Source organism: Drosophila mojavensis, unplaced genomic scaffold (assembly GCF_018153725.1).
Source record: "Drosophila mojavensis isolate 15081-1352.22 unplaced genomic scaffold, ASM1815372v1 contig_231, whole genome shotgun sequence".
In the NCBI taxonomy this organism is placed as follows: Eukaryota; Metazoa; Arthropoda; class Insecta; order Diptera; family Drosophilidae; genus Drosophila; species Drosophila mojavensis.
In genome coordinates, this window is record NW_025318772.1 from 1,275,250 (window position 1) to 1,289,953 (window position 14,704).

Consider the following 14,704-nt stretch of genomic DNA (forward strand, 5'->3'; position numbering starts at 1 on the left):
TTTCTTTGATTCATAACGCTCATAAATTAGGGGCTGGCACATTTTGGGCGTGCCATCGACACTGGTGAAATTGTTAGCCCAAAGCCAATGAAATCAATGCCAATGCGGCATGCATAAATATTTTGGCAAATTAAATGAGATTCATTTAGCTGTCGTCGTCGTGTGGGAAGCACCCTCAATGGGTTGGAATGCAGCATTCGGTTTGCATGTGTCGAACGCATAAGTTTCCATGATGATGACATTCATTGCGGCTGAGAGGAGCTGGCGACAGGCGCCAGTTGCCCCATCAAATGAATCACCTCGCAGGCTGCTTAGCGAAATGGGTCAAGCATCGTCCACTGTCCAGCTAGTCAAAGGCTATGTATGGCACCTGTTGGCGAACATAGAAATATAGATTTAATGCTATCGTAAATAGCAATGGAGGAGCCCGACCAATCGAGCCTCGCCGACTGGCCAAACCACTTTCGGGCGGCAATTCCATCGATCAATTGCCAACTTTTTTCTTAGCTTGGCTAGTCGAATCTTGATTTTAGCCAAACAGACTATTTTATGCTCAGTTTATGGACTGACAAACGCCCATGGGCGTGAAAAGTCCACTAAACTAGAATTAGTCTGGCTAAAAACCCGTTGCAGCTGCAGCCATTCCACAACACTTCAAGTACAATGAAATTATGTTATTTATTCTTTGATACGACTGCGTTGTCTCCAGTTTGGAATATGTCCTTCAGTTGTTCATCGTTATTTACAATATAATCGACGAGAGCATAATTCAGACGCGTGTTTATATCCCTCAAATTGATCATGTCCATAGCAGCCGATTGGTACTCATATCTAAGATTTGGATTCACAGGAATAAGTGCTTGTTCCAGTTTTTCGGTTATCTTTGATAGGGGAGAAAATATGTGTTGTAAATAATTATAATGGGATCATACTAATTTAATAGAACTTTTTATAATAACTATTCTTATAGATGAGAATCTTATAAAATGTACACTCATAGTAATTCTATAGTCTTTGCTAAATGTCTAGTCTATTACTATTTGTAGAATGAAGTGAATAAAGATTTATTCAGATGTTCAAACTGTTTATGCTGAATTATGCCTATCGATCACTTAAAATTGATCGATAAATGTTGATTTTTTCCTTTGTATCCATTTTATCTATGAAAATAATATTATATTAAATTATATAATATTATATTATTTAATTTTATACTATATTATATTATGTATTAAAAATATGTTTAAATGCGAAAACTGTCGACAGTAAAAATATTGTAAAACTAATAATACTTCAACTCTACACAGAGTAGGCTGCAGTGAAAGATCATTTTTTAATTCCTACCGATAGAAATCCAAAGACCAAATTTTGCAACCAATTCCGCTTCTTTATGGCTGTAGTTAGTTGGGGGTTCCCCGTTTGAGTTATTGCGTCCACGAATTGAGGTCCTCTACAAAACTTCAGAAAACATCTGTTCCACAATATTGAGACGACCCGGCACAGGTTCTGCTGCAGAGACTGCTGTTCCAGTCGAAGGCGATAAATACTATACAGCGGATTGCTGACCGTTGAGTTGGGCTCAATGGAGTGGAGACGCATCCACATATGGTAGAGGGGCACAACTAAGGTAGAGTCCTCAGTGCTATTTGGGCCGTACGGCAAGTCCGACTGGAGTTGCAATTGCTCCAAGTGCACGAGCCGTGCCTCCTCGCCGCCTGGATAGCGTGCCCCCCGTCGGCCCACACTTTGCCAGCAATGGCGACGGCTCTGTAGAATGGCAGAGACTGAGCTGTGGATTGGTAGCTGGCTATACGTATATAGATGCCATAAGACGGAGTAGCACTTACTGCCATTCCCTAATATAGAGCTGTCGCAACTGCTGGCCAAGTAGCTCATGGCTCAGCAACATTTCAATGTAAAATTTTGAGATAGATATAAAAGCAAACCTAAAACTTGTCACTTGCTATATAAAATGTTGTCTGACAAATATCGAAAGTGCTATACGCTGCATTTGAGTTTTCCGAAAGATATTGTTTCCGTTGTCAACAGGCAAAACAATTTGATTTATGGATCGGGGCATGTGATTTGTGCACCTTGAGTTTGCTTCAATAAATATTATTCTTTCATTACGGTTGCACTTTAATTAACATTGCAATCTGAATCAAAATATTTACAAATCAATTATTATTATGATTAGCAACTGTTGCAATCACTTCCAGCATGATCGATCACCCAGCCAGGGGCCACTCCAACCGGCGACCAACTGGCGACCAACTGCGTCGACAGATCCGAGACGCGAGTCCGGAGATATTTGCATATTTATACCACAAATGCCGTCGATGCACTAGCCTTGAGCTGGTCTCTAGGAAATATATACTTGACTTTGATTTTCGAAACTTTTTCGTATAGCTAGAAAAACTCAATTTTTGTTTGGATAGCGTTCAAGAATTTGTTTTTTAAATGTGCCGGAAATTCAATGAATCTATGTCAACTTGAAAAACGCTAGAGCTTGACGTAGCTCTGTGGAAAAATTATTCGAATGTACATAATCATAGAACTGTTAGCTATTAGTATTTTATAGCGATATATAAATGTGTATACTATATATATATATATATATACTACTATATATATATATATATATATAATAATAATTGTAAACACTTTAATTTAGACGTTTTTATATGATTAACAGACGAATCGCCTAAGTAATATATATATATATATTTTTTTTAATATTAGGACAACCGATATAAGGTAAATATTAAAGGTTCATATTAATAAGATATTTTAAATACAGAATTTTAAGAATGATATGATTATAGCCCAACCAAGTCAGATGAAACATGTTTTATTAAAATGAAATGGAATAATATAAAAATATGGAAAAATATATATGTAAAAAATAGAATGATTATATAAATTAAACTTTAATATTTATAACAATAATAATAATTATAATAATAATGGTAATAATAATAAAAATAATAATAATATATATCATTATATATATTATATATATCATAAAATATATTATATATATATATATAATAATATCATATAATATCATTAAAAAAAGTGCTCCAGCTGAGTTTTTCGCCGCATGCGAATTACAATCAACGGGTTAAGAATTTGTTTTGCATTGAAACAGTTATTTATCTTCAGAGTTGTTCATATTAATCAGTCAGTCAGTTGGCTCAAATAAACAAAAGGCAGCATTCGATATTACATTAGCCGTACAAGCTGTAATTGATTCGATTTGATTGGAGGTCCGTCTGTCTGCGGGCTAAATGTTGGCTGTCCGTGTCGCCATGCGCTGATAGACGACGTTTACAATTCTATTGACATCAATTATCTATTGCCTATAAACTGGCCGATGCTGTAAAGCTAATGTACGCTAATGCATTGTGGCGAAATTGTTTAGCTCAATCAGTTAATTGCTGGCAATGCGCATTAGATTGAACTGGCGACAAAGAGCGGCAATGGACAAATAATGCAAGAGTGGAAGTTGCCCTATAATGTTGGATGGCTGATATAGTCAGATATAGATATAAATATAAAATACACATATTCCATTAATATTGAAAATTGACATTGAGAATAATATAAATATACGACGATCCCACGTTGAGAATAATCTGTGCTCGAATATTTATATGTATGTGTTGAGAGACTGCTGCGTCTGATAACTACGCCCAGTCTTTGGCATAGGGTACATATCAGCAGCTACTTTATGGTAGACATAACGACTATCATATCGTGACAATGTACATGACAATATGTTTTGTAATTTAATCTGGGCCAATCGAAACGATGCCGAGATTGCAATCGGGGCAACTGGACGACAGCAGATCGACAGCTTACAAGCAGGAAATACGCGCAGCCTTGAGCGAGCGTTTAAAAACGCGCAGGAAACGCGTGCGTCCGCTACACAACAGCAACAACAACAACAACGACAACAACAACAACAAGGTGTAAAATGGGCAGTCACGTTTGTCAGGATCAGCCGGCGATGCGTTTAATAATGTGTCAGCTCAGCGTATCGTAGCAGCTGCGCGACAAAAGCAGCAGCTCATTTAGATGCGGGAACACCTCAGGAGCAGCAGCACCAGCAGGAAGCAGCAGAAGCAACAGCAGGATCCCGGTCAGGATCGTCTTGGTGCCGTGGCACTTGCTAGCTGGGTATGCTTTAATTAAACCAACATCTCAGGCCAAGCAATTACACGGAAAAAGGGTCAAAGGTCGGCGGCTGTTGAGGCGAGCACATTAGGCCGAAACACTCAACAAGCGCTAGAGCCTTAATTAAGTCATTAGCTCTAAAATGTCCTGCTGTTCGACGCCTTAATTAATCATTTTAATTGTTCGAGTGTGCCAGGGCAGGGCCAGGGCAAAGTCAAGGACAAAGCATTTGGAAAGAATTGTGCCCAAAAACTGCGGGGGAGCGTATTTTGTCTTTAGTTATTTATAGGTCAATGCTGGGGCTGGTTTAGGTTCAGGTTCTGGGTCTGGGTCTGGGTCTGGCTTCGGGTCTTGACATTTGGCATGCGCTGCCATCCACTAAAATGTTGGGCACAAATGTTACAAATGTGGTTTCTGGTTGTCAGCCGACCCAAGAATGGGGTTGCGCACTGCACTTAGCGTGGCCACAGAATGGAATGTGTTTAAGGAACTATGCTCATAGAGTGGAACTGAACTTAAGAGATAATTTCCTTTGGCAGAATTGCTAGTTGAGCGAGTTACTTAGACAAAGAATTTATAGTGGAAAATGTATTTTAAATTTACTACACAAATTGTCGTACAATTAATGTTCAGTAGAAGATTGCATTGGTATTTTGAATAATGCAATTTGTGTTTACTAAATATAAGGTGGAAACATTAAAGACATTAATATGCGTAAAATGGTCATTGGTAAAGAGTTTCAAGAAGGATCAGGGAGCAGGTACATGAGAAAAAAGGGAGTGACGAGAGAGAGGAGCGAAAGACATAGAAAGAGAGAGAGAGAGATAGAGAGAGATAGTGTGTGAGAGAGAGAGAGAAAGAAACGGCGAGAGAAAGACAGATTTAGAGAGAGATAGAGATATATAGATAAAGATAGATAGATAGATAGAGAGAGAGAGAGACAGACAGAGAGAGAAAGACAGACAGACTGTGTGAGGTCAAGAGAGAGAGAGAGAGATAGAGACCGAGTTTAGTGTTGTGTACTCAAAATTGACAAGAATGCATAAATTTTAATTTTATTATTAATTAATTATTTATAGTATTAATATGAATATTGTTAGTATTAATAGAAATTCGTCTTTGGTCAAACTCCATGTTCATTCATATTTTTATTTTTTACTTAAGAATCCCCATCAATAAATTCCCATATTGACAAGGAATAGATAGGTTTATTCGCTATAACGCCTCTTATCTCCAGATCTATGCATAGCTTTTATCGGAAATAATGACGTAGATAGACTTGGAGATACCCCAAAAACATTGTTAGCTCGTTTCCCGTTGTGGAGCATGTGATTTTTATAAGCTTCCTCAAGCTCAAAGATAAGATATACAACAGTTGATTTGGCTACTCACACATGTTTGATGCATTTCCTATTTTGATCAATGCGCTACTCCTAGCGGATGCATTCGGTTGCTCAACTAGACTAAAGAAAATCAAATGATCATGACGATAATGATGAATATATAACTATTCATATCAATAAACGTTCCAAAACGGGTAGAGGAAGCACTGACACCTTTAATATCTCTATGGCTTATCATATTTGGCTTATAAAATTTGGTAAGCTTTTCTGAATCCGACGCTTTGTGCGTCATTTGTTGTTTTTTTTCCAGTTGCTCTTTGGGCATTGTATATTGGTGTTTGTGCACTTGTGAAATTGGCAACAAAGGGAAAAAAGTGAAACAGCAACGAATAAGTGTCTACGCGCCAAAATGCACAAACGCCAGCCCCAAGCGTTATAATCATAAAAGCGCGCGAATCGCTAGTGGAAATTAGGAAATGCAGTAAATTGTGAGAACTGAGCAAAAACCTGCATAGGTGTATTCAGTCATAATTTAATACTATTTGCAAAAAAAAAAAAAAAAAAAATAAAAAAAAAAAAAATAATAATAATAAAAATAAATAAATAAAACTAAATTACTTTTTGTATTATGCTGTAAATTAAGCACAAATATATACATACATATACTATATATGTTCAAGACTCCTAAAATATGATTTATATTTAATCAAATCTGCAAAACATAAGATATAAATTTTAATACCCTGAGCAATTTTTCATGCGTACAAATATATATATTTTAAAATTATTTAAAAAAAGATCTTTATCAGCAACCGCTTGACAACCATATTTAGCATTAATAAACTTTTTTATTTCTTAAAAAAACAAAAAAACGAATTGTAAATTCAAAGAATTCAGCTTAGTTGTTTTCAAGGAAGTGCCGTAATATATAAGAATTTACTGCAGTTCTTATAGACTGTTTACCCGGCAAAGGGTAACCACTCCTGATACCAGTTAAATATGATTACAGATATATGTAAATATGATATTTCGTGGAGTAAGTTAGATATTGCACTATTCTAACGCCCTGTGGCACCCATCATCCATTGAAAAAGACTCACGACTGCCCGACCCGAGCGCACACGAAGCCACGCGACGGAGACTGAGGCCAGCCGAGCAAGCCGAGTGGTATGTTTGAATGAAATTTTCGCTTTAGTCACTCGCTGGCATTCGATTTGACAACACACGCTGAGCGGAGGGTCCGCTGATTGCGCCGTCGGCAGCATTTTCATTTTTTCGAAATCGAACAGTTTTTCTTTTGGACGTTTGTCGTAGCATCGCATTGCGTCGCGTCGATCGTGTTTTTTGAAATTGTTTCTCCGGTTTGAATTCAAATAGTTTTCACCCAATTCCCCCCAACGAAACCTCGTGAAAACTAAAGTAAAAGGAAATACCGAAATCAAATGAATAAATAGGAATTGTGCAAAATAACAGCTAAATATTATCTAAAGAGCATTTTGACAGCAATTCTAGCCGGTCACTGCTCAATAGTTTCGAAATTTGAAATTTTTGACGTCGCTGCTCACGCAACTTTCACACATTTTCCCATTTTCCAAAAAAAAAAAATAAAAATAAATAAATAAATAAAATTGTAAAATTGTCTCTCAATATAAAAATAAAGAAAAATTATCGTCAATGTGCACAAAAATATTACAAATAAATAAAATTGATAAAAAATCAAAGTCGAGTGCAGTTTTTCGAAGAGTGCAAACCAGAAAATGTTGAATTGTTGCTCCAAGAAAATTGAGCAAATTTTGTAAAGTGTGCCAAAGTGCAGCCAAGTAAAAAATAGAGATTAAAAAACACAACATAAAACGTCTACAGAAAAATCAGTAAAGCCAAAAACAACTAAAATCGTAAAAGGTGCGTAAATTTTAGTTCACCACAAAAAAAAAAAAAAACTGTCATTACATAAGTTAGACTTTGACGTAAAAAACTTTGCTAAAAAATTGCAAAATATATTTGACGTTGCTTAAAATAACCCAAAGAATAAATGTTTGTTGCATTTTCCATTATGGCCTGCGCTTAAGTAATATGCTAAGACTTTAATTTGTTTAAATAGACTTTTAAAATGACCGGGATTAAATCATGCACTTTGGGTGTATTCATAAATTAATATATATAAATTAGCCAACGATGCCGTTAAAGTGTTGGCATTCGAAACAAATTGAAATACTTTGAACTTGGCAGACAGCCGAACGATAAAATCATTTCGAAATTTAAATAAAATAGAAACGGAAAAAATTATTAAAATAGCCAAAAAATGGTAAAAAGTTAGTTGAGTTTTAAATTTATATTCCGTTATTTAGCCAACAACAGCGAGAAGTCAATGGCTTTTTTTTTTTGTCTATTACTGATAACAAAAAAAAAAAAAAAAACTTCCTTTTCGTTTGAACAAATAATAATAATATGAAAAAAAAAAAAGAATAAAAATTTGTCAAAGGCAGATATTCCATTAGCTAGCTGCTAATTGCAGCTAGATTTGATTTCGTATATTTTGGTTAGATTTCGCAGCAAAATAACAGGAAAACGGAGAAATTCCAGCAGAATAAGATTAATAGAAGTCGCGCGCTCAGTTAGTTGGTCTAATTAACCTAATCTCATTACTAATTGCACTTTGTTTGCAATTGTATTTCGTCCTCGCCAAAGCCAAATCAACAGCTATTCGCTGTAGTTTTCCGCCAGATAAACCTAAAGCAAAAAAAAAAAAAAAATTATAATAATGATGATTATATCTTCTTTTTTTTTTCCTTCTCTCTTTAAGCTATCTTCCGACAAGGTAGTCGAAAGCGAAATTTATATTAAAAAGAATTCTATGTGCGTTGCGCAGTTCTCACTCACTTATTTATAGTAATTTGTTTTTGCTTTTTTTTTTTTTTTTGGCATTTTTTTTTTTTTTTTTTTTTTTTGCAAAAGTTTCACATCTGCCCACTGTGTTTGTATCTGTATCTGTGTGTGCCGGCATGCGTATCTCATAATACGCACGTTCTAATCTCTCAATTACCGTGCAAAACCTTTCGCGGTGTCCTATAAAAAAGAAAGAAATCAAGAAAAAGAAATGCCGGTTGCAGTTATCTAATAGTTCTGCTAGTTATCTAAGCTCAACTGCTGCTGCTGCTGCTACTTTTGTATCCGTACCTGTATCTGTATCCGCATCTGTATCCGTATCTGTATCTTTATCTGTATCTGTGTATGTTTTGTGCGGCCGCATGCGAATTTGCGTTATTTGTTACGTCAAGCTTTGGGTTCAACAACTGCTAATCACATGATATTTGGACTACACAGACCGCGAGCATTCGCAGCGTGTATCGATAACGATAAGTAAGACTATCGGCAGTGATTTTATGAAATAAAATAAAATCAATAGAACGATCAATTATTGTTTTAAATTTAGCTTGGCAGCTTCTTAAAATAGTCCGTTCTATTAAAATTTCACCATCGATCGACGATAACGTCACAAACGAAATCTAGTTTATTTTTATTTTGTGTTTTCTGTGGAAAGAACTTTCTTTAGCCTTTACCTGATAAGTTACGCAATGGCTGATTACATGCTCCATGTCACATTTGAGTTTAGTCGAAAAAAAAGTACATTCCAGGCATTACGTCAACGCCTATGGGGCTACAGGCCAAAAGGGCAAACAATAAAACAAAAACTGTTCAGAATCGCCATATCAAATATTAAACAAATTGTATTGAAATGGAATTTCAATACTGATACTCGCCGGCCATTAAATAATTCGAATTCCATTGACTTTGTCGTTAAGGGACTCATTCATTAGGCTCTATAGAGAGTAGCTTGTGGTGCTTCTATTTAGTTTTTTGAGTTGCTGCCGTAAAATACAAAACACAAAACTCAATTATCAGTCACGCATATTTATTGGACTGTTTGAATAACCATTTAATGGAATTGAAATTGTAGCGCGATTAAGAAACAACTAAACAAACAAACTCATCTGCGCTTTGACACATTTTGTTGCTGCTCTATGCTTGATCGATTGCCCTGGAATACTATAAAAAAAAAAAAAAAAAAGAACAACAATAACAACATGAAATATAACCATCATATACCATCAGCGAAATGCGTGGGGGTAGCCGGGTAGGGGGGTTGAGGGTGTAGGCGGAGGTTAGATAATTCTTATCGCACGACAAGTTTTATGGCCATGCGTAAATACTGTAAAGTACTTAGCTGAAAGTGGCGCAAAAACTATCGCCCCTTGGGCAGCAGGCAGCAGCAGCATGAGGAGGGGCTGCCACAGTGGGGGCAACCAGGAGGGACGTAACACCAACTACAACAATAAAAATTGCACTTCGTTTTTTTGCCTAGTATTAACGAAGCGTGAACACTAGACCACATAATGTGCGGCACACATTTGGCAACAGCAACACACACACACACACACACAAGCACACAGATATAGGCAGTGCTACACGACGTAGCCCCTAAAAAAGAAAATTTTAAGGAACATGACAAAAGAGAAATAGGAAAATAGGAAAATTGTCGCGCATTTTCTACACATTTGTATTTTATTTCATTTCGTTTTATTTTATCTTATTTTATTTTATTCATTTGACGCATTTTAAAAATATCCTAGACGTAATTGTTGCTCTCGCTGTTGCTGTCTCTTTTCACATTACTAATACGACGCGTTGTCTTTGAGCTTTTTTGTATTTTTTTTTTTTTTTTTTTTTTTTTTTTTTTTAATTTCGCGCGTAAAGTGCGTGACTTTTAATTAGACTACAATAAATGTGCGAAAATGTGTGGGAGTCGGTACATTGGCCATCTCTAGTGTTTGTTCTTTTTATTAATTACTGTCTGCTTAAGCTTTATGAAGACGTAGATACATTTGATGACAGCTTCACTGCTCGTGGATAATAATTTCATATATCCACAAATTTATTGTCGCAATCTTCAGGAATTTCGGTGGGGAAAGCGAGAGGTTAGCCAGCTGGAGTATTGCCAGATATTTAGAGAAGATTAATTGATTGGAATTGATTTTCATATTTCAAAGATCTAAATATTTACTGAAGATAGATACGGCTAGATATAAAATACAAAAATTTGTGGAAAAAACAAAAATAAATTATATGGATATTTGAATATATATGTAGGAATTTATTGTCGCAATCTTGAGGAATTTCCATGCTAAATATACGTAAGCCGACTAGCTGGAGTATTGCCAGATACGCAAAGATGATTAATTATTTGCAATTAATATATATACATTTTTTAAATATCATTTTTATTTAAATTTGAAAGTCTTTTGAATAAAACAATGTTGATTTTATTGAAACTCTGATTTTCAGATAGTCAAATCTTAGCTATATTTTAGATAAATTAATAGACGTATTTCACTCACCATTTTTCAGCATCTCCACCGTCTTTGGTATCCTAAAGCTATAGCTCTCAAATAACTGTGCCAAATCAGTAGCCACAGTCACTGACAGCTTTTCTGCTTACAATATATATTTAAGCTGAGCATAAGAAATTTGCTTGTAGTGCGTGCTCTCCATAAAGATGTTAGAGCTGTTCACTCGTAGTACTCGAAAAAAAAAACATCTTACAGATACACTTGTCAATAGCCCAGTCAATGATGTTTGCTTTGTAGTTAGCAGCGAGCGAGTGAGCGGGCGAACGCATGTGATCCGGTTGCATGTGGCTTTGCCCTCGCTTGTCTCGTGCACTAAATATTTAAAATTGTTCAATTTCTCGAGAGGATTGCATCGCTGGCAGCGACACCGACAGCGGTATCGTCGGCCCAATTGCTTCCGGTTCAAATGGATTACACAAAAGCACGCTGCACTTTTTTTTTTCTCTTTTTCCTCTTTTTTTTTTTTTTTTTTTTTTTTTTGTTCATCTTCATCTTTTCTATTTCAAAGACTACTGGGTTCTCATCTCTGTTTGCAGTTGGGTTCCGATGCTTTCTAAATGCGCGTGAATGCTTGCCAAGTATCAAATAGTGAGCGCTCAAGTATCTGCAGCTCTTCTCCTTCTTGTTATTGTTGTTGTTGCTGTTGCCGTTGTTTTTGTTTCTATACAAATGAAGTGCACAGCGATTAGTGCATTTGTGTAGTTGCCTTTTGTTTGAGTTATGTTTCGGTATCTTTTTCATTTTCTTCCTATTGCATTTAACCCTCCCGCTCCCTCCTTTGGCTCGAGCGCTAGTTTGCTGCTTTTCTTGTTTTTTTTTTTTTCCAAAGAAAATTAATTGTTTTGTAAACACGTGAGTTATTTTTTTCTGGTTTGACAACGCATTGCATTGAAAATCGACAATTGCCGTGAGACTGAACAGAAACAGAGCTGCTTATATATACACGAAAATCGAAAATCGTATATCTATAAAAATACCTATGTATATATGTGCGCTTCATAAGCAGACATATGTATATTACACTTGGCGGAGACAATATGCATCTTAATATCTCGCTGTTTGCATTCAAATGGACACACATTTATCTATGGGCTGTCAGCAAATGCTGCCGTACATCAATCACCCAGTCTAAGCACTTTATACCTTATATAAATATAACGGTCTGTAAACCACATATATATATATATCTGTATAAATATATATTTTTTAATCTTGTGACTTTTGTGCCGAAGAGACTGAAATCACATGTTTAGGCTAATGCATTGAATAAATTATGATAATTTCACTTGTTATTTAGTTATTAATATTTGTTTTAACGAAAATGTTTTCGCTTTCATTAAAGATAATCTTCCGAGGAAATAGCTTGAACGACTTTCACATACCCTACAGTTGTTGTCTATCCAGTTAATATGTTCTCAAATGAATAAACAGAATATATATTTAAATATATTTAAAGAATATTAATAATATATTTAAACTATTCAAGAATTAACCCCATCTTTGTTTGCTACTACAGGGTATGCTTGCACTGATCACAGCCGACTTTGGCATTGAATTGACTCAAGTGGTATGGCTTTTAAATAAATATCGAGTCGAAAAAATTCTTACAACACGCCATTAACATGGCTTTGTTTGTTTGCTCGGCCAGCTCTGTTTGGGCAATTTGTTTTTATTATTGCCCCGCATTGTAGTCTAAATACGAGAAGGGGGGAAACAAAAGCGAAGCTATCCAAGTGTTGAGCAAAAAATGTAACCACAATAGTATAATTTGCACATAAAGCATAATGTAAGTGGGTTTTGCGGTTTGGCTCTGTTTCGGCCAAGTTGCATTACCAAAATTGAAATTGCGGTAAGCGGAGCCAATGAACGGTTAGCAAATAGATGTGGGACGGAAATATAATTTTACAAAGTTAAAACTAGACATAAATAAAAAGAAAATTGGATGAAGAAATACGAAAGAGTTTTGTGAACTTGAATATATTTCCACTTGGTTTATTTAATCAAATCTCGACTTATAAAAAATCATATAAATAAATACTTACTCAAAACATTCACTTTGGGTAGTTTTTATATACATTTACAAAAGAAAAATATTTAAGGCATTGATCAATAAAATATATTTAGCTAACTTATCTGTCAGCAATTGGAATGTGGTAGGCAAAACTTGTTATTTTGTTAATGTCATTAAAAATAAATAAAAACAAAAATAAATTTAATCATTGACAGCGACTGCTTTGAAAACAAACTAAAAGGCATTTGAAACAACAAATCCAGCAATAATAATAATAAATAGTGTGTATTAAACAAATGCTCAGATAAACAGGCTTTATGTATTTATTCAATAGAAGTATCCATGCATATTTATATCAATCGACTTTATTTATATATTAAATTAATAACACAATTTCTGAGGTAGTCCCGCCACTAAGTAGATGTGTACAAATTTGCATAAAAAAACACAAAATCAGAAAGAAAAACAAAATCAGTTTAATAAAATGAAAACAAACGCATTTAAATTTCAAATGCTGCTTAGGTGATAAATGTTCGAGCACTCGAGCGAGCCCCCCTCGGTTTATGGCGAGTGTTGTTACCCAAGCGCAGGGAGGGGCGGTGGTGGGCCGAGGGCGGGGCAGCCAAGCGTCTGACATGGACTAATTAAGTTGCGCAGTTTGCTCAGATTTACTACAGCCGACCAGTTTAGTCTGCCCCAGCGATCCGTGGCGATACTTTCCCAAACTTCGCATCCATCCGTCTATCCATCTGTCAGCTCAAGCCCTTTAAACAAAACAAAAACAAAAAAACAAAAATAAAATAAATGAAAATAAATCTAAACAAAAGCAAATGTCAAATTCATTTGAGACGCATAAATTTGTTTTTGTTTTTGCTTTTGCTTTTTCGTATTGCTAAAAAAACGCGCGATAATCGTTTTTGGCGGACAGTTCAATGACTAGGTCTAGGCGGATTATGGCTAAATGTCAGCTGTGCCCAGATCTTAGCAATCGAATAGAAAACCTTTTTATACCCTGTAATGGGTGACAATCAAGAGATGCTGTCTACATCAATCTAAAGTTTTGTCTCAGTATATCAAAGCCTGGCTAAACGTATTTGGAGTCTAGAAGAATTACAATTTGTATATTCTCTACGAGTTAAGAGTGGATTAATAAGTTCTTAGACATTCATACATTACATTTTTATATTTTTCTATATAAGTCATGGAGTTTCTCTTCAAGCAAGCGAAGCGAGTGTATAGGGTATATACACTCGTCGATCATTATGATCTGACGAATCGATGACTGCGTGCCTTGTGTTTGTCTCTGGCGACTGCTTCAGCTTGTCGTCAAGCAGCAAGATGAACTCGTCTAATTTATTGAACGATTTGTCGCACAGTGACCGAACACTAACCGCAAGACATTAAAAAGTGTCAAACAAGTAAAAAATATTTTTGCACACAATGGGAAAGTTAACTATGCTCTGTTTACTATGGATACAAAAAATTTTTATTATTTATTTATTTTATTTTTTGCATAATAAAAGCCGCTGCCTCATAGTTTTAGTCAGTTCAAATTGGGCTTGTTTGTGATTTTTTTTTAAGTGGCAACTGATTTTTTTATTATTCAAATCAACATTTTTTTATGTTGTTTTGTCGCCTCTAATTTAAATTAGGTTTTATTAGAGCATAAATTTGATTAAAGCAGCCGCAAAAGTTGCGCTTAGAATTTGGGTTATATCAATGGCATGATGGGGTGTGTCAAATTGTGGGGGGAAGCCTAGGCG

The 14,704-nt window shown here is 35.4% G+C and overlaps 2 protein-coding genes and 1 long non-coding RNA gene across 6 annotated transcripts in view; 1 reads left to right on the top strand and 2 right to left on the bottom strand.

Moving 5' to 3' along the window:
- Window positions 1-659: 659 nt before the first annotated feature.
- LOC26528688 lies at window positions 660-2,037 on the bottom strand. Of its 3 annotated transcripts, none has more exons than XM_032728093.2 (3): window positions 1,848-2,037; window positions 1,345-1,803; window positions 660-881 (listed from the first exon to the last, which is right to left on the bottom strand). In XM_032728093.2, the coding sequence occupies exons 1-3, from the start codon at window positions 1,851-1,853 to the stop codon at window positions 675-677; spliced, it is 672 nt and encodes a 223-aa protein (XP_032583984.1). In that variant the 5' UTR covers window positions 1,854-2,037; the 3' UTR covers window positions 660-674. The 3 variants fall into 3 exon arrangements, with proteins under 3 accessions (XP_032583984.1, XP_015023011.1, XP_015023012.1); XM_015167525.3 differs by having other exon boundaries at window positions 1,345-1,784; window positions 1,848-2,036; XM_015167526.3 differs by having other exon boundaries at window positions 1,345-1,789; window positions 1,848-2,035.
- A 4,660-nt stretch (window positions 2,038-6,697) lies between these two features.
- LOC6574576 (uncharacterized protein DDB_G0271670) overlaps window positions 6,698-14,704 on the top strand; it is a 58,395-nt gene continuing 50,388 nt past the window's right edge. For both annotated transcript variants that reach the window (XM_002000583.4, XM_032733532.2), the window contains exon 1: window positions 6,698-7,424. The gene's annotated coding sequence lies outside the window, so the exon portion shown is untranslated. The remainder of the gene's footprint in view (window positions 7,425-14,704) is intronic.
- Window positions 10,344-12,097, bottom strand: LOC122756977. Its single transcript, XR_006356847.1, has 2 exons — window positions 10,919-12,097; window positions 10,344-10,507 (listed from the first exon to the last, which is right to left on the bottom strand). It is a non-coding gene; the product is annotated as an uncharacterized LOC122756977 (long non-coding RNA).

Bases quoted from the DNA above. Each gene is read 5' to 3' on its own strand.
- LOC26528688 (XM_015167526.3), bottom strand. From the start codon at position 1,909: ATGTTGCTGAGCCATGAGCTACTTGGCCAGCAGTTGCGACAGCTCTAT. The intron at 1,790-1,847 runs GTAAGTGCTACT...ACCAATCCACAG, and splicing joins CTCTATATTAGGGAATGGCA to CTCAGTCTCTGCCATTCTAC. The intron at 882-1,344 runs GTAGGAATTAAA...CCCCTATCAAAG, and splicing joins TGGTCTTTGGATTTCTATCG to ATAACCGAAAAACTGGAACA.